Source organism: Xenopus laevis, chromosome 1L (genome assembly GCF_017654675.1).
Source record: "Xenopus laevis strain J_2021 chromosome 1L, Xenopus_laevis_v10.1, whole genome shotgun sequence".
Lineage (NCBI taxonomy): Eukaryota > Metazoa > Chordata > Amphibia > Anura > Pipidae > Xenopus > Xenopus laevis.
In genome coordinates, this window is record NC_054371.1 from 202,759,954 (window position 1) to 202,779,802 (window position 19,849).

Consider the following 19,849-nt stretch of genomic DNA (forward strand, 5'->3'; position numbering starts at 1 on the left):
TCATAGTCTGTACAGAGAGATCCCATAAAACTATGGCAGCATAGGTATTCCCTGTACTAAATACAATTTAGCAGGAACAGTCACTAAGTTTGCTCATAGTCTGTACAGAGAGATCCCATAAAACTATGGCAGCATAGGTATTCCCTGTACTAAATACAATTTAGCAGGAACAGTCACTAAGTTTGCTCATAGTCTGTACAGAGAGATCCCATAAAACTATGGCAGCATAGGTATTCCCCTGTACTAAATACAATTCAGCAGGAACAGCCCCTTAAGTTTGCTCATAGTCTGTACAGAGAGATCCCATAAAACTATGGCAACATCGGTATTCCCCTGTACTAAGCACAATTCAGCAGGAACAGTCACTAAGTTTGCTCATAGTCTGTACAGAGAGATCCCATAAAACTGGCAGCATATGTTAGAGTCCTGCAGCGGTTCAGGTACCTGCGGGTTACCCGTAAAAACCTGCGGTACCCTGCGGGTTGCTTGTAGAAGTTCCAGGTGCGGGTATAGATGTGGGTCGGCGGTTCTGCGGGCTGCGGGTCTTCTCAATATCGATATTTACTCCTTTTTTCTGGTCACGTCTACTTCGGATGATGTCACTTACAGTTTACAATGACAGCACTTCCTGTTTTACTACTTTTTTTCCCTGATCACAGCTACTTTCAATGCTGTCACTTCCAGTTTACAATGACAGCACTTACTGATTCTTGATGGTCAGTGGGTCCGGGTTGCGGATAAGGTACTTGCGGGTCGAGTAGCTGGTAAGAATGTGGGTCTGGGTTGCGGATTGCAGGTTGCGGGTACTGGTCGGGTTCGGGTCCCAAAAAATGGACCCGCGCAGGACTCTAGTGTATGTATTCCTCTGTACTAAACACAATTCAGCAGGAACAGTCCCCTAAGTTTGCTCATAGTCTATACAGAGAGATCCAATGAAACTATTGCATCATAGGTATTCCTCTGTACTAAGCACAATTCAGCAGGAACAACCCCGTAAATTTGTTCATAGCTCATACAGAATGATACTTTAAAGAATGTGTTCTAGGTGTACACACAATGCCTGTGCTGTGTATGCAAAAAAGTAACACGTGTTTTATTTAATGTATATGAATATCTATGATACTGTACACACACATTTGTGGGGAAACTGTAGGAATTTGGTGATGGCACAGCTTGGGCATAGTGGGGGTCAAATTAGCTCCAACCCTGATTTGGTCTGGTTTTGGGACCCTGCTCCCCTAGGCCAGATTGAATGCACCTGCTCACAACAACCTCCCTAGCTGATATACCTCTAGTAATGGATACAGGGGATCTGCACTGGAATCTCCACTGTGTCTCCCTTGTTTCTAATACTAGTGGAACTAGAGCCCGATTAAACTAAAATGGGACCCTAGGCTGGCAGAGTAATTATTTGAGAAACCCAAACACCACCCCCCCCCCTCCTCTGTATAAGCCTTAGCATTCTTGGAGTGTCTCCAGCACCATCCAAAGTGCCTCACTCCTTCCCTCCCTCCCTCCATCTCAATTCCCTTAGACACATGCAGACAGCCACAAAAAATGACATCAGCCTAGCACTGTTCGAGTGCGATTCAAATGCGGTGGAGTTTTCCGGAAAAGTGGTCTTTCTGTAATTTGGATCTCCATACATTGCTAAAATTGTTCAAACATTAAATAAACCCAATAGGATTTTGTCTCCAGTAGAAAATAATTATATCTTTCCCTTGTTTGTTATAGTTATACAGGAGCAGTGACCAGCTCCATGTTGTAGCTCCCACCCTTCCCAACTATGGTCAGGTGATCCCACTGGTGTCTAATTAAAGGGCAGCCAAGTTTGGGAGTTTTACTTTGAAAGCAGCAAGTAAGTTGTAGGTAAAACCTAGTCCCTTTGTAAAATGTATAATGAAGCAGAATTCTTAATGAATCAGATGAAAATTGAGAGTAGGACTGGCCAGATATGGGATGACTTTGACGTAGTTGGCCAGCTTATATATACAGGTATGGGACCTGTTATCCAGAATGCTCGGGACCTGGGGTTTTCCAGATAACGGATCTTTCCGTAATTTGGGTCTTCATGCCTTAAGTCTACTAGAAATTAATTTAAACATTAAATAAACACAATAGGCTGGTTTTGCTTCCAATAAGGCTTACTTATATCTTAGTTGGGATCAAGTACAAGCTACTGTTTTATTACAGAGAAAAAGGAAATCATTTTTAAAAATTTGGATTATTTGGATAAAATGGAGTCTATGGGAGACAACCATTCCGTAATTCTGAGCTTTCTGGATATCAGGTTTCCGGATAAGGGATCCTATACCTGTATTGCAATATATGGACAAACAATCCCTGTTTTGTTTAAAGGGTAAGGTATTTTTCAGTAGCAGTATGCACAAAATGTCTCTGATAATGGGTTGAGTGCAGAGGACTCTTGTATTTGTCAATAATTATATCTTAATTGGGATCAAGGTACTGTTTTATTATTACAGAGTAAAAGGAAATCATTTTGAAAAATCTGAATTATTTGATTACATCGGAGTCTATGGGAGATGGCCTTCCCATTATTCTGGAACTTTCTAGATATCTGGTTTTCGGGTAATGGATCCCATACCTGTTTGTGGAAAAAAAAGGTTGAATTCTTCGAGATTTGTTATACCCCAATGCTGCAAAAATCCGACATCTCAGACCTGTCAAGGTCCTGTATAAGTCAATGGGAGAGGCATCTATCTCAGTTTGAAGTTATCATGGTTTGCACTGGGTTTAGCCAGGGTTTTCAGGAAAAAACTCGAAAAAAATCAACCTATTCGGGGAAAAAAGCCTGAAAAATGTATCCAGTTTTTCGGATTAATTTGGGTTGTTTTAATAAAAAATAAGGTCATAAGTAAGGAATGGGAGTTTGGTTGTGTGTTTTTTTTAAATAAAATATGATTTTAGTAAATAACCCCCTAAATGTGTAGCTTTACAAAGCATTTGTTTTTTAGAAGGGGTCAGTGACCCCAATTTCAAAGCCCAATTTCAAAGAGTCAGAAGAAGGCAAATAAAAAAACTATAAAAAAATAAATAATAAAGACCAATTGAAAAGTTTCTTAGAATTGGTCATTCTATAACATACTGAAAGTTAGTTTAAAGATTAACTACCCCTTTAAAATACAATGGTGTGATAGAGTTACTCAGACATGGCTACCATAAAGGAGTGGAGTTGTCTGCCATGATGTTAGTCTATGGTCCCACAGCGCTGCAGATGTTATGAGCCAAAGCAGCAGATACAGTTATATTATCTGCCAGAATAGACCAGGGGAAATTGTTACAGCTGAGTGGATGCCGGGGTTAAGGGCTGTTGGCCCCACAGCAAACAACAAGAGTTCTTAGGTCTGCTCACCAAAGTGAATCAATATGTGTATTGGGGTCAGAATGTAAAAACCATCTGCTTGAAGACGAGTTTTATTGCACCCTTAGAAATCCTCCTGACCTTTCTCCAAGCTCTACACTACAGTCTCTCCATCAGTGCTTAGATTTACTGCAATAACGTGTTTTTCCACATGAAAAGAAATCCTTAGGGCCAGGGCACACGGGCAGATTCGGGGAGATTAATTGCGATGAAAAAAACGCGAAAATCTGATTTTTTTTTTTTACAGCAAAGCAAAATTTCAGGACAATGTAATAATAAATAAGCATAAAAACCTGAAGGATTTGATCGGAGTTTGTAGCAGAAAATATTGAGATAAATTCCAACTTTGATAAATAACCCCCATGGAATAGAAATGTCACAATATAAGGCTGATTAGTAATTAATACAGACAATTACTACATGGCAGCACAGAAACCAGTGCAATTAGCATCAGAATTTAATAATCATCCCTGTAGCATCATCTTATATTACAGTCCAACCTCATTTTCTGCTGGATAATTAGTGACGACCCCTAAGTTTAGCTTCTCAACAGCTGCTCAGAGCCCACTGAGCATGTGAGTGTCACAGACACTTTCCAAGATGGTGACCCCCTGTGACAAGTCTGAAGTCCTGGATCATTGCTGCTATTGACAAGCTGAAACTTTAGGCTGATGCAATAAGTTCAGTATATAAAATATGGCACTTTAAGGCACATACATTTTTAGGGTTTAGCTCTCCTTTAAGGGCATCTCCACCCACAAACTGATTTTGCACAGTGAAAGAAAATGTAATTGTAAGCAATTTGTCGATATACATTCATTAGAAGAAAATATATCAGTGGATATTATGTAAATGTATTATTTGTAGCTTTACATTGCTTTACAGTGCATTTGTTTTTAGACGGGTTCAGTGACTCCTACTTGAAAACTGGAAAGAGCCAGAAGGAGGCAAATAATTAAAAAACAATAAAATAATAAAGAACAACTGAAAAGTTGCTTAGAACTGGCCATTCTATAACATACTAAAAGTCAACCACCCCTTTAACTAAGCTAACTAAATGGCTGCATGTTGCTGAACCTTAATGTTCCCAATATCTAAAATTTTGAACAATCTTCCATGATTAGTCCTATTTATAAGATGTGTGTAACACTATAGTTAGGTCCTCTCCTTATTGGCTGTCTCTGGTAGAACGAAGGTTACACTGGCCAATGTATATTCATTCCAGGCCTTTACAGTATATTAGAAGAGGTGTCACATGACTTTACCCACACATCCCAGCCACCTTGATGATTTAATAAAAAGAGCATGGGCAATAAAATGCACACATCTAATATCTTCAATGTTGAATACAGTTACAAAGTGTTTATTTAGTTGCAGTCAGCTGTAGCTGGTGAAAATTCGCCAGCGTGACGTCATTTTGGAACTTCGTCGATTTACTAACGGGCGCAGGCATAACTTCGCTAGCGAAAGAGACTGACGCTGGTGCTCATTCACACTCAATCGGCAGGCGAAGTTGCACTCTGGCGAAGGGATGTAACTGCGCAAATTCACTAAGATGCGGATTTATGATTTGGATACTCTGAGACAAATTGTAAATTTGTAGCCTTCCAGAGCATTTGTTTTTAGATTGGGTCAGTGACCCTCACGTGAAAGCGAGAAAGAGTCAGAAGAAGGCAAAAAGTTTTAAAACTATAAAAAAGAAAAAATGAAGACCACTTGAAAATTTGCTTAGAATTAGCCATTCTATAACAAACTTAATTTAAAGGTGAACCACCCCTTTAAGCAGCTGGTTTTAACATTAGTAACAGTAATAAAAAATAGACATGATTATAACCACGACCACACTGTTATTTAATACTTTCAACGGGTGTTCTATGCAATCCAGATAGTTTTAACTCATAAATGATGAATCAGTGTGAGGAGGTCTGTTATATAATGTACTAGACACAACATAATATGTAATTATTAGAAACGGATATTACAAACTTTTATCCTGGTAATTTAATCATATGTCTGGAACATACCCTAAAGTATTCTGTAGAAATAGGGTCTATACTTACATGTATGGTTCCTCCTCTGGTCTAAAATTCAAACTTTTTTAAAAATGATTTCCTATTTCTCTGCTTGATGATTACCAGACATGACATAAGCTGCAAAACACTGTATAGATGGAAAAGACGGGAACTCAAATGTCTGCTTTAAAAAGTCTGTTACTTACTAAAATATATATACAGGGGTGCACTAACCAATTAAAGGTCATACTGTAGATCCCAAAAGGGTTTATTAAAGCTACCTTATAAACTCGTAAATACAGAGAAAGTGCAAAAATATGTCAGTATTGATAAATATGCTAAAGCAATTCTGGAGCACAACAACTCTAAGCAAAATGCAGTGAACTCCAATGAATTAACAAACAATACTGATATACTGGTAGGGACCTGAGGTTTTCGGATAATGGATCTTTCCGTAATTTGGATCTTCATTCTTTAAAGGGATTATTTATCAAAGGTCAAATTTTAAAGTTTTATATACCTCAAATGAAATCACAACTCGAATGGTTTCTTATTTAAGATAAAACTTGAATGGAAAAAACTTGAATCAGCAAGTTCAGGGTTAACAATCCAAAAACTCAAATTGATCGGGTTTTTGGTGAAAAAAAACTCGAATTGATTGAGTATTCAAGCAAAACCCTCAGAAAAAAACTCGGACATCATCAAGGCTATTAACACCTTCAAAATATTCAAGGGACCTTTGCCATTGACTTCTACATCAACTCAACAGGTTTTAGATTTGTATTTTTGGATTCAAGCTAAAAATGTAAGTTTTGACCCAAAAAATTAACTCAAAAACTTGAATTTTTGTGGAAAACACAACTCGAACCTTAAAGTGGCAGGAAAGGCTTCATGCACTTGGGGGTGCCAAATGTTAGGCACCCCCAAGTGATTGCATTGACTTACCTGAAACCCCAGCCTGGTGCTCCTATCAGCAGAAAACTGCACCGGCCCGGGGTTATACCAGTGAGCACCAAGGAACGCTTCTCTTCCGGCTTCTTCTTTCTTCAAATTTCCCGGGGCAAACGCATGTGCAGTTGAACGAAATAGACGACTTTTTAGTTAAAGTTCGGCTTTTTGTTCTACTTTGCATGCTTCTGCCCTGGGAAATTTGAAGCATGAAGAAGCTGGAAGAGGATCGCTCCGTGGTGCTCACTGGTATAACCCCGGGCCGGTGCAGTTTTCTGCTGATAGGAACACCGGACCAGGGTTTCAGGTAAGTCAATACAATCACTTGGGGTTGCCTAACATTACTGTTTTATTATTAAGGAAATTAATTTGAAAAATGTGGATTATTTGGATAAAATAGAGTCTATGGGAGACAGCTTTTCCATAATTTCTGGATGATGGTTTGCCGGATAACAGGTCCCATAACTGTACTTTTTGAACCAACTGTTCAGAAGAATGAGTGCCAAATTATGTTTCACACTATGAAATCATTGAAATTACTTGTTGATAATATTCAATATATAGGTTTTTAACATGTCAATATAAATATGTTTCTACATCTTGCATGTTTAACAGCTTCCTCTAAATATCACCTGTTCACCCAGTCGAACACTTAGGGGCACATTTACTATTGGTCGAATATCGAGGGTTAATTAACCCTCGATATTCGACCATCGAAGTTAAATCCTTCGACCTCGAACGATTCAAAGGATTTTAATCCATCGATCGAACGATTTTCCTTTGATCACAAATTGGTAGGAAAGCCTATGTGGACCTTCCCCATAGGCTAACATTGGTGCTCGGTAGGTTTTAGGTGCCCCTTAGGGGTACATTTACTAAAACTTGAATGAATGTAATTTTTTTTTTTTTTAAATACTAATCCGACCAAACTTCCTTCCATGATTTGAACTCATTTATCAATAATTTTTCTCCAAAAAATCTAGTATCAAATTGAATCATAAGACTGACACTCCATAAACTCGATTTTATCGAGTTTTCGCTGCGAAAACTCAACTGTTTCGGATTATCAACTGGAAACCTCAAATTTTTTAAATTATCCAGGGCAAATCACGATGTCAAGGGACATATGCCATTGACTTCTACATGACCTCGACAGGTTTGAGATGGTGTATTTTCAGATTCAGATTTTTAACAGCTTTGGGGTATAACTCCAAAAAAAATTCCCCTAAACATTTTTCCCCCTAAAAACTACGACCAGAAAAAAAATCAAGGTTTAATAAATGGACCCCTTGATATATAGTGATATGAAGCATTTGGTAATATTTATTTATATGATTGTTGTCCTCTATTTATTGGAAAATTGGTGGACCATTAGCTGTCAACATATAAGTGGGGATTGTGGCTCTGTGTGTACACTGTAAATAAAGCAAAAGGCATAAGTTATTGCAGAAGGCAAAAGGATCTGGCCCTGTAGCACCGGTTTGGCTTGCAGTCTAACAGGGTAACAATTATCTCTGTCAGGGGGCAGGTTTAGCTGTTGGCTTAGTGCGGGAAGGTGGTATAATAGAAAATGTGTTCTGATGTATGAAATTGCTGGGGCTTTCTACATGGTATTCCCTGCAGGTTACTATCCTGAGCAGGGCTAAACTTGGCCTTGTTTTGTGACCCCACCAGTGCAATTACTAATGAAGTGTACTTCAAGTGGACTTGTCAAAGGGTAGTATCCCATGTAAACTCCATTAAAGTGCAGTGCAGCATCTCTGGCAGCTTCATTGGGTTAGAAATCTGAATAACATTATGCAAAGCAACTCAAACTTCCCAATTTCATAAGGGGTGACTTTGTTTGCTCTCCCTGGGGGGGGGGGTCTTAAAGAAAATGTGTAGAGGGGCAGACTAAAGAACAAAGACCTTCCTATCATTACTAGAAATAAAAATGATTGATGATTGACATATGTATGCTTTGATATATGATGATCCTTTTCAGTTTTGTGTTTCTCTTAGAATATATGAACCATGGACATTTCAACCACAGCTTTTCCAAGAAAAAAGTAAGTGGACAAAATTCCCAGGCTATTTTCATTTGTGTAGCACTATATGAACGTATTTTACAAATGCTAAGTTCTGTAACACCACCTATTAGTGATGTGCGGGCCGGCCTGATCCCCGCGGAACCTGGCCACCTTCAAATGCCGACTTACGGCTTTATAGCCACGCACCTGCTCACACTGCCCCTTTTGTGTCATCATTGTGGGGCCATGCAGGTCTATAAAAGGAACCCGGGATGCAGGCGAGTGCGGGTTAGGGTCGGGTGCGGGTTACCACAGTACACATGTTGAACTTATAGGTCCATAATATTAATTAGCAATATGAGACTCACTTTCATTTTAAATACTGATATAAATAATCGTCTGGCTAAAAGTAGAGTAAAGTGCGACTGATTTACCCTGGAGTAAAATTGCACCCCCTGCCCTATAGTAGTTACACCAATGCTTGCTAAAACTGTTAAAGGGCCTGTGTGCATTCTACATTAAAGTGGACCTGTCACCCAGACACAAAAATCTGTATAATAAAAGTCCTTTTATCACTTTGGGTGACGGGTCCCCTTTAAATAGGGTTTGACTGGAGCCTTGGGGGCCCACTGGGGCTGCAAACAAAGGGACCTCCTTGCAGTTCCCAGGGGGCCCCCTCCCAACGTCTGATTCCCTGGCCCGCGTATAGTCGGACACATCGCAATGCGCACAAATGCACGAACACCCGCGCGCAGGTTTATTTCTTTATGGGGCAGCCAAGCGGAGCAGGGCCAGGGCCCACCGGGTTTTTTCCCAGTGACCCACCGGCCCAGTCCGACACTGACAATAAACCCTGGAGCTTTGTTCATATGCATTTTGCCTTAAAGGGGTGGTTCACCTTTACGTTAACTTTTAGTATATTACAAATTGGCTAAGTCTAAGCAACTTTTCAATTGCTCTTTTCTTTAAAATAATTTTTGAATTATTTACCTTCTTTATCTGATTCTTTCTAGCTTTCACTGACCTCTTCTGAAAACAAATGTTCTGTAATGCTACATAATTATTGTTATTGCTACTTTTTATTACTCCTCTTTCTATTTAGGCCCCTCTGCTATTCATATTCCAGTCTCTTATTCAAATTAATGCATGGTTGCTGGGGTATTTTGGACCCTAGCTACCAGACTGCTGAAATTGCAAACTGGAGAGCTGCTGAATAAAAAGCCAAATAACTCATAAATCACAAATAATAAAAAATGAAAATCAATGGCAAACTGTCTCAGAATATCAGTTTCTACATGATACTAAAAGTTAATTTAAAGGTGAACCCCTTTAATGTTTTTGGACCACAATATGTACAAGACATCAAAGTTCATCAGAGTTCACTGTTTTGTTCACATTTGAATTCTCATTTCGTTGTTCCAATAATTTTTTTGTCGGTTGTAATAGAGACTATTTTACTATGTTTACATAAAGGTGACCATAGATGTGCAGATTTACCTTCACATTGGATGGACGATCGTTCGGTGCCATCTCCCGACCTGCCACTAACCATTCCGATCAAATAAAGTACAAAAGAACAGATCAACCGATGTTCTGCCCCTGACAATCGTATAAAAGTTATGTCCGACAAAGCTGGTGACAGTCTCAAATCTTTGCGTAATATTTCCTTAAAAAAGCAGGACAGTATGGTTTGTGGAACAGAATTGATCTAAAGCTTCCAATCTGGCCTGGATTAGAGATGTGAACATGATACTGCTTTTCACTTGGAATAATGCCCACAGGCCTGCGTTGGCATTGATTGTTATTATAGGAAGGGTGATGTAATGTATCATTCTTGCCAAATTCGTTTATCAATCCCAGTCCTGTCAGTTATTGGAAGGGGACATCAGATTTTCATTAGTTACTCTCTTGCTGCAAGTAGCCATGCACTATATTTACTAGTTTTAAAGACAATTGTTCACATATACTTGATCTACAGATAACAAAAGATTGCAAATAAGATGATTTGTTCATAAGATCAGTTTTTCAGGTGCCCATATGCAAAAACACACCAGTTGGCAGAAACATTTTTCTCATGGCTCCTTGTGCGCATACATGTTACACAGTCCCTGATTATCACGTTTTTTGTCATATTCGCATAACCCACACACTATGGTCCAGGGGCGTAACTACAGGGGAAGCACACCCTGTGGCTGCAGGGGGGGCCAGGAGTGTAGGGTGCCTAAAAGGGGTCATAATTAATGGGCAATTTCTTTTTTGTTTTTTATTTTCCGTTTTCGAACTACAAGATGGATATCACAGTAAGAAATATGCATTATTATTTCAAGCAATACATTTGAAAACAAATTTAAATATATCTTGGTAGAATAGGTCAGCTTACCAATGCTTACCTTAAATTGAATTTGCTGTGTGGCCTGTAACATCTAGTTAAACCACGGCTATGGTCAATTTTATCAGGAGCCGATTAATCCGCCTTGACATTTTTCTAAGTTAAGAGGAAACCCACGCTGACATAAGAACATATGTTCTTGAAGATAGTGCCCTGTTCACAATCAAACTCAGGACCCCACCCCACCGCTGCAAGGCAACAGTACCACTAAAGGTGGCCATACACGGGCCAATAAAAGCTGCGGACAGACCGTGTCGGGCACCCGTAGGCCCACTGCCATTTGTCGCCCCTGTCCCCTCCCCCTATTTGTGCAAATTTTCATCATCTGGACTGGAGTAATGGGGTTTGGCGCATGGGAAATTTAAAAAATAATTGTATCTCCAGCACATTCCCAGTGTTTTTGAACCAATGTGGATGTGGTTTGGCAGCATGCCGCCCTAGGCCCTGGCCTAGGTGGCCTTTCCACAAATCCGGGCCCTGAGTCTGAAGTATATTAACCTTCTATTGGATAATACATTACTTATATTTAGAAGATTCCCTGCAGTTCCTATATAAACTCATCCAGACTGCAGATTTTCACATTGATATGGTCATGGAGCTTATTTGTTTTCTTTTGTATTACATAGTAACATAATAAGTAAGACACACATAAATCAAGTTCAACCTTTTTACTCTATTCTAACCTGCCTAACTGCTAGTTGATCCAGAGAAAGGCAAAAAAAAAAAAACCATATTATTTGGTAGTTTGTTATTTTCCCTAATGTGTTACCCCCTTATCAACCTTAATCCTTCATATGCCTGTAGGTACCCAGGCCTGGCAGAGAGGCATTTGGAATGACTGGCCGATACATTTAAACTCTTTGAAGAAGTAAGTAAACAGTGGAGTTAAAGAACAGATGGAGTTTGCCCTACAATCTCCACCTCTTCGTTTTAGGGTGGAGGCTTGGTGGGCAGAGCATCAGTGTCCCACATAAGAAGCTCCTGCTGGCCAGCTGTAGCCTCAGCCTCCCCACATGCCTGCCTACTAAACAGTCTTTCTCTGCTGCCATCCACTAAGCCTGCTCACTGCTGAGGAGCTGGGATATGTACATCTGCTGAGCTGCTAAAGGCTAATTCCATTGCAGAAGTCAAGATGCCTAGACGAAAAGGCTTGTGTCTATTCCTACAGATGTTACTTCTTCATCTTTATGGAGTGTGTCAAGCCCAGCCAAATTATCAAGGTAACAAATAAGTGTAATTCTATTGCTGGTCAGCTCTGCTCCTGTCTGTCCTACTCATGGCTCTAGAACATATCATTTAATAGCCTGATTATTATTGTTATTATTATGAAGACAAAGATTTACAGTAGAACCCTCATTTTACGTTTTTCAGGGGACCAGAAAAAAATTGTGTAAAATCCAGGAAAATGTAAAATCAGGGAAACTTATTATGCATAATATATAGATGGGACCACAAAACAACAATGTAAAATGAGGGAAAACTTAAAATCAGGGGAGGTAAAATGGGGGTTCTACTGTATTAGAAACAAAGGCAACCCTTTGTTTTTTTCTTGTTTTTCTAAGTACAGATCCGTTATCCAAAAAGCTCCAAATACAGGAAGACAATTTCCAATAGACTAATCAAATAATCCAAATTTTTGAAAATGATATACTGTTGCTCTGTAATAAAACAGTATGTTGCAACTGATCCCAACTACGATATAATTAATCTATATTGGAGAGGCAAAACAATCCTATTGGGTTTAAATAATGTATAAATTATTTTTTAAAAGACTTAAGGTATGGAGATCCAAATTACAGGAAACCCCCAGTTCCCGAGCATTCTAAATTACAGGTCCCATACCAGTATATGAAAACTAAAAAAATCAAACTAAATGAAATGGGCTGATATTTTTGTGGAACATATAAGCTTTTTTGAATATTCTACGTTTGCAGCTTTTGAAAGTCTCCAGAGTGCCAGTCTCCTCTCCTTGCTTAAGGAATTTGCTGGTTTCTTTGGCAGTATTTATAGATGGAAAATGTTAGTGTAAATGTACTAATGGTTTTTTTGGGCATTTTGTGAAGGACTGTCGACTTTCTAGGTGCAACTGCCACCGCCAGCTGGTGTCACATTCCTGAGATTACATAACCACACTTTCATTTATTCGCTTTAGTAACATCATTGGACACATTTAGAAAAAGGCCAGCTGCGGTAACACAATGATGCACTAAATGGCACCTCCAACACAGGAATCTTTGTAAATCTGCTCAGGGAATCAGCACCTGCTTGTGGCCATTTACCCTTATTTATAGACTTTTATTTAGTTCATGTCACAATTAAGAATAAAGAAAGGCCATCATGCAAAAAAAGGCCTTGCATTTATTCAGTTGTGTCTCTTTGCTTTGCTAGTTATACAAAACAAGCTCAGGGAATTACACTAAGTAGGACCAAATGCTGTATATCGGCAGAACTATTCCTGGGGGAGTGTGATTGTCTTGTTCCACACAATGGATTGTACGAGTGTATATAAATTTAAAGACATACCCACTTGCCTCTTACTATTTCCTCTAGCTCTTAAAACATTGTATGAGTAGTCTGGGTTGGACTGAGGTGTGTCCAATGGGGCCGCTAACCCAGGGCCCCCCACACCTGAGACCCCTGTTGCCTGCTTGTTCACCCACCACCAGCCCCCCCTCACTGCTCACACCTTATAGTTACTTTTGTGAACAGGGTAGAGAGGGCAGCGGGTAGCGACTGTGGAGGGCAGTGGGGAACTACGGTGGAGAGCAGTGGGGAGCGACAGTGGAGGGCAACCGTGAGCGATGGTGGAGGGCAGTGGTGGAAGGCAGTGGGGAGCGACGGTGGAGGGCAGTGGGGATCGATGGTGGAGGGAAGTGGGGAGCGACGGTGGAGGCAGTGACAGTGGAGGGCAGTGGGGAGTGACGGTGGGGAGCGACGGTGGAAGGCAGTGGGGAGCGACGGTGGAAGGCAGTGGGGGATGACAGTGGAGGGCAGTGGGGAGCGAAGTGGTGAGCGACGGTGGAGGCCAGTGGGGAGTGGTGGTGGGGAGCGACAGTGGAGGGGAGCGATGGTGGAAGGCAGTGGGGGATGACGGTGGAAAGCAGTGGGTAGCGATGGTGGAGGGAAATGCGGAGCGACGGTTGAGAGCAGCGGGTATCGATGGTGGAGGGCAGTGGGGAGCGACTGTGGAGGGCACCTGGGAAAGATGGTGGAGGGCAACGGGGAGTGCTGGTGGAGGGAAGTGGGGAGTGACAGTAGAGTGCAGTGGGAAGCAATGGCAGAGGGCAGCAGGGAGTGATGGTGGAGGGCAGCGATGGCGGAGGGATTTGGGGAGTGACAGTAGAGTGCAGTGGGAAGCAATGGCAGAGGGCAGCAGGGAGTGACAGTGGAGGGCAGCAATGGCGGAGGGCTTTGGGGAGTGACAGTAGAGTGCAGTGGGAAGCAATGGCAGAGGGCAGCGAGGAGTGATGGTGATAGTGATTCCGTTCTACTACAGCCAGTTGCATGTTCTTTGAATAACAGACCAGAGTATTATGGGAAATAGAACCTTGTATGGAGGGGAGCTGATTTTGGCTACATTGCAAGGAGTAAGGACAGATGCTTGGTAGCGAATTCATTTATAAAAACTTTACGGGCAATAACACAAATTAATTTATTGCCTTGGAAAACACTTTTCCGTTACCTAACATGGGGATAGCTGAATATAAAACACTTTACATGTAGTGATCCAGGGTTATTGCCAGAATATGCCTCCTTCCACATTTATCCACATGTGGGCAATCGCTATCGTGTTAGTGAAGGGAAATATATTTTCAGAAGCTTTGTGGACAGTGGACAACAAAACTCTTTGTCTGTCATTGCCCTCAATTGAAACTGAAGCTCAGCAAATAAGGCTATAAAATCGGCTAAAATTAGACGTGGAATAGATTTTACTCCCTTGTCTCCCAGTACCACAAGCAATAAATACACCATACTGTGGCATGTTGCATATTGGGCATTAGACACAAGGCAACACTAGGGATGTAGAAGAAACATTCCATGGGAGGAACATATGCTAATTCTGCTCAGTATACCTTTAGCACAAGGCTAGTCAGGGGCTGCTACAGGGAGCAGTAAGAGTCATTGAAGCAGCTAGTAATGACTCTCTGCCTCTTGCAGGTCATTTACTCAGCTGCACCCAATTTGTAAGGAGGTCCAGCTGTGATGAGACTGTATATGATCTTGGTTATTAAACCAGCCCCAGGTTGACCAATAATTTAGACCCTAGAAGACTTATGGATTCCACAGAAATTAACTGTAATTTGCAATAAAGCTCGTTTTTTCCCAGTATTTGGTTTGATGATAATGTAGCAATGCGCATGCAAAGGTTAGTTCTATACTGTTGCTCATTAGTAAAACCTCTGTACAAGCATCTGGTTTTACTCTTAGCAAAGCACACATCTGCGATCCGGTTTATTAGACTTTTCCATTGTACGGTTGCTGTTTTAATTTGCTTTTTACACATGTAACACCACACTAAACCTCTGTTATGGATGGCAGCATACAGAGATGAATAAGCACATCCTTTGTAGCTGGTATTTATGACACATTTCTGTTCCAAACTTTGTTCTAAGGCTTAATGAAGAGGAATGTTGACTGACTCAGTGATTTACCATAGGATACTATCCTTCCATCAGGATTGCATTAAACTAGTAGCTAGTCTCAAAATAGGTTATTCAGGCTCTATTTGTAGCCCCCGTTTTAACCGAAATAGCCTATATATTAATGGTGCTTTTTTAAATTAAGTTAATGAAAAAATGTCTTTAGCTTATTATACAGCATTTGTTTGTTGGTAATCCATTTGGCCATAATATACTCAAGCTTGTTGTTCATGGCAAAGTATATGGATAAATGCATGGGGACCTTTTGCACCATGATCAAGCTTTATTTACAATAGGCTCTGACCATCTGTGGTTATATGATAGTTATCCCCAGGCAAGGCGTGTGCATGCACCTGGCAACGCATATGTCAGACTGTAGTTGTACAGTATTTTGTTGCTTTAGTAAGATTAGTAGCACTTTTATTTATCTGTTACAGCCATATGGCCGAGATTAGCAAAGAACCCCTATATCTCTTTAGAAGAGACAACAGCTGCGTAGCTCCTCGGAGCTTGGACTTGAAATGGGTTGACTTGTCATAGACCAGATTGATTGGAGTAAATGTGTTATAGGCACCATAGGATGTGAAACACTGCATTAAAAGATTTTCAAATCTGGTTGATTTTTGGACAGATTTCAGTGGGACAGACATTTTCAAGGGCAACATACCCAAATCTATAAACTGCCAATTTGGTCTGGATGAATGGAGTCAGCAGCTTTTATCCACTCATGTATGGCCAGCTTTACATAAAGGGATTGTTATAGTTATATACAAAAACAGCGTCTGACTCGGGCTCTGGGGCTGCCTCCTTAGTCTTCCCCAGCCCCTTTGTTTACTTTTCTAGGGGCAGAGTGGAGGTCGGGGGCAGTGGAAAAGTGTGAGGCAACGAGTGGGTCTGGGTTGACGGGGCCCAGGGGGTTTGTTCCCAGTTATCCGCCGTCCCAGTCTGACCCTGCAAGCAAATGACTTGTGTCTAGGGGATTACACCCTAAAATCAGTAAGAGAACTTTGTGCTGCAACTTGTGATTGTGATTGACCCAAGTTATCTGCTTCCACAAACACATTCTGTTTATGGATGCCCACTATGATGCTGTATTCCTGGTGAAAAAATACTGCACTGTGGGTAAAATTGCACAAATTCACATCAAAACAGATATATTCATGGGTTAAATATCTGAGCCTTCAGTAAATCTAATCATTTTACAGTATTCTGGCAGGAGCTCCCTACATGCCGTCCAGTAGCTTCTACCATCGCTTGTATAAAATAAGAGCCTACGGCTGCATTCCTGACTGTAATATCAAGGACAAGAATAGAACTATCCTGGATGTAAGCTGCACAAAAGTACAAGAAAGAGTTCAGTCCAAGGGGCACATGCTGCAGGAGGAGAATCTTTAATATACATTATCTACCCTCCTTGCTTGCGTCCAGCTCCTTAATGTTCATTCTGCTTTTCTCTCTATATATATGTTGCTGCATGTGATTTGAATTTCTGAAAACTTCTATATTCTAATGTAGTTATTTACAATGAAACATTGGCGAGTAGTTGTGTTCACATAATACCAAAAAGCCTTCGGATACAGTGGCCATAGCTAAATGATTCAGTTTTGTGGGTATATCCAGATTACAAAGAAATAAAAGTCCTTGATTGAATATTATTTTCCTGTACAAACATGTTTAAGCAATTCATATGGTAGCAAGACTCAAGAAACAAAGATGGTAGCAGCCAGACATCTGTTGTTGCATTCCCACTGTCACATCAAAGTGTGTTTTTGGATGGACACATGGAAATTTACCTCCTACTGCAAATTTTTCTTCGATCATAAATCAAGTCATCTTTCTATTAAAGTCATAAGGAATCCTTCATTTGTACCCTGGAAGTCACCAAACTTCCTAGTTCTGGTTTCCATCTCCTGATGCCTCAAGAACAAATAAAATGATTGTCTCTTCTATGTTCTCTTTCAGTCTTCGATCTTCTATCCGTGTCGGTTCAAAGGCAGGTCACCTCTTTCCTTCAAAGCGCACTGAGCAATCCTTCCATGAATGAGGTGTATGTCTTGTCAACTTTCAAACTGCAGCCCAAGTCCACAGTTACGCTCTTTGGACTTTATTCCACCAGTGACAACAGCAGGTTCTTTGAATTCACAGTTATGGGTCGTTTAAACAAAGGTAAGTCTTTGAGACACACCAAATAGATAGTACATAATACAATACTGATATCTATATATATATGACATTGTCAGTATGTGGACACCTTCCAAATATAAAGTTAGTCCTCTCTCTTTGCTGCTAAAACTGTCTGTACTCTCTATTCTTCTGGAAAGGATTTACACTAGATTTTGGAACATTCTTGGTGGGATTAACTTCCACTCATACAGAGTAAATTGGGCAAGGATTTTGGGTGATCAGGTTTACATAAACTTTCCAGCATATTCTATGGGGTTAAGTCCTTCCACTCCCATCTCTGCAAACCAATTCTGTCTTATTTTGTGCACTGGGTTATTAGCCTGCTGAAACAAGAAAGGACCTTCCCCAAACTGTTGCCACAAAGTACAGAGTTGCCAAGAATATCATTGTATTTTGTAGTGACAGCAGTGATGGATGTGGCTTAAATAGTCAATACCAAGGTGTATACACATACTTTTGGCTATATAGTTTATATACAAGTGTATAAACAAGCAATTCATAGCCTGTAAAATATATTCTTATAATACACAAAAGCCATGAATATCTTGTAAATGATATCCTTATAAACGGGGAGTTCTGATGTCATCAGTTATAAACGGTGAGTTCTGATGTCATTTTTGTCATATGACTCACTGAAACTTGTGTATTATAATAAATAAAGTACCCCCAGTAGCAATATATGAGGATATTCCATGACCTGTATAAAAACACTCGTCCTTCGGCCTTCTGCTTTTATATGGTCATGAAACTCCTCGGTAACTTATAATATCCTTATATTTTACAAGAGGGGGTACTTTATTCACTATATAAACATTGCTTAGTGGTGTTATAATTGACACCTGCAACTTTGTGCCTTTATATGGTCGTGGGACTCCTAGCTGACTTCTAATGAACTTATATTTTACAATGGAGGTAACATTATGCTCTCTCTCTCTCTAAATTAGGGATGTATCCACTATTTTAGGATTTGGCTGAACGTTGAATCCTTTGTGAAAGATTCGGTCTAGTTCTGAACCGAATCCGAACTTTAATTGGCATATGTAAATAAGGGGAGAAGGAGAGAAAGAGAACCATGCACATAGTGAGCGATTAAAAATTGTTTACTTCCTTGTTTGTGTGACAAAAAGTCACATGACTTTTTTGGATTCGGTTTGGCCAGGCACTTGGATTCTGCCGAATCTGAATCCTGCTGAAAAAGGCCAAATCCCAGAAATGAATCCTGGATTCGGTGCATCTCTACTGTAAATATATATATTTTACACACACACATCCATATGTAATAGATTAAAAGGAATCAGAGAAGATCTGTCAGAGGCATAATATGGAATTCTCTACCCAAAATTTTAGATTCACTCGTCCAAGCAAAGCACCAATATACTATGGTGGAATCTTTTCTAAATTCCTGATAAAGTGAAACTATTATATCCCAGCTGTTTAAACATATAAAAGAGTGTAAAGCTGTGAATTATGTGTATTGCTGTGAATTAACGTTACCACCTTTTTTTTTGTATTGTGTCACATTTTTGGTAAAAAATTATTGATCCCCGGGGTTGAGAGACACTTAAAATGTACTGCTTGTATGCTATAGAACAGGCAGAGCTGTGACTCTATTTGACAAAAAACACTTGTGATAAGGATGGAAGCAATTGTATTGGGGGAAAACTGTAAAATATGTGCGGTTATAAGTCCTGAGTTCCAGTTGTGTCCTTGCTAATTATTTTTATTGGCTAGGTAGGTAGGTTTTAATGGATTGTGAAGATTAGTCTAAAGTAAAACAAAATATCGGGTTCATGATTTCAGTCTAGAGATGATAAACATTATTCGTGCCAAAAGACAACTGCCGGTGTAACTAATAGCAGAGAGTTGGCTACAGTCTCCACCTTTTTTTTTTTTTTTAGATTTTAAGCTTTAAAGGAGAAGGAAAAGCTAAAATTAAGTAAGCTTTATCAGAAAGGTGTATATATATATATATATATATATGTGTGTGTATATATATATATATATATATATATATATATATATATACTGTAAACCTTCAAAGTAATGCTGCTCTGAGTCCTCTGTTAAAAGAAACACCACATTTCTTTCCTTCTTTTTTTTTCTTTTTACTTTTTTATTAAATTTTTTAACATAAATTTACAAAGTAACAGTACAGAAAATTATAAAGACAATAACACCCAAAAAAAACCATTTCTTTCCTTCTATTGTGTACACATGGGCTTCTGTTTCAGACTTCCTGTTTTCCGCATAAACCTCCAGGGCTAGGGCTTGAGCATGCTCAGTTT

General features: G+C 39.8%; 1 protein-coding gene across 1 annotated transcript in view; it reads left to right on the forward strand.

Moving 5' to 3' along the window:
- The first annotated feature begins 11,770 nt into the window (after positions 1–11,770).
- Positions 11,771–19,849, forward strand: part of thbs4.L (thrombospondin 4 L homeolog) — a 45,622-nt gene continuing 37,543 nt past the window's right edge. The window contains 2 exon segments of the mRNA NM_001088128.1: positions 11,771–11,960; positions 17,343–17,546. Of these exon segments, the coding sequence (NP_001081597.1) occupies positions 11,873–11,960; positions 17,343–17,546 (292 nt within the window). The 5' untranslated portion in view covers positions 11,771–11,872.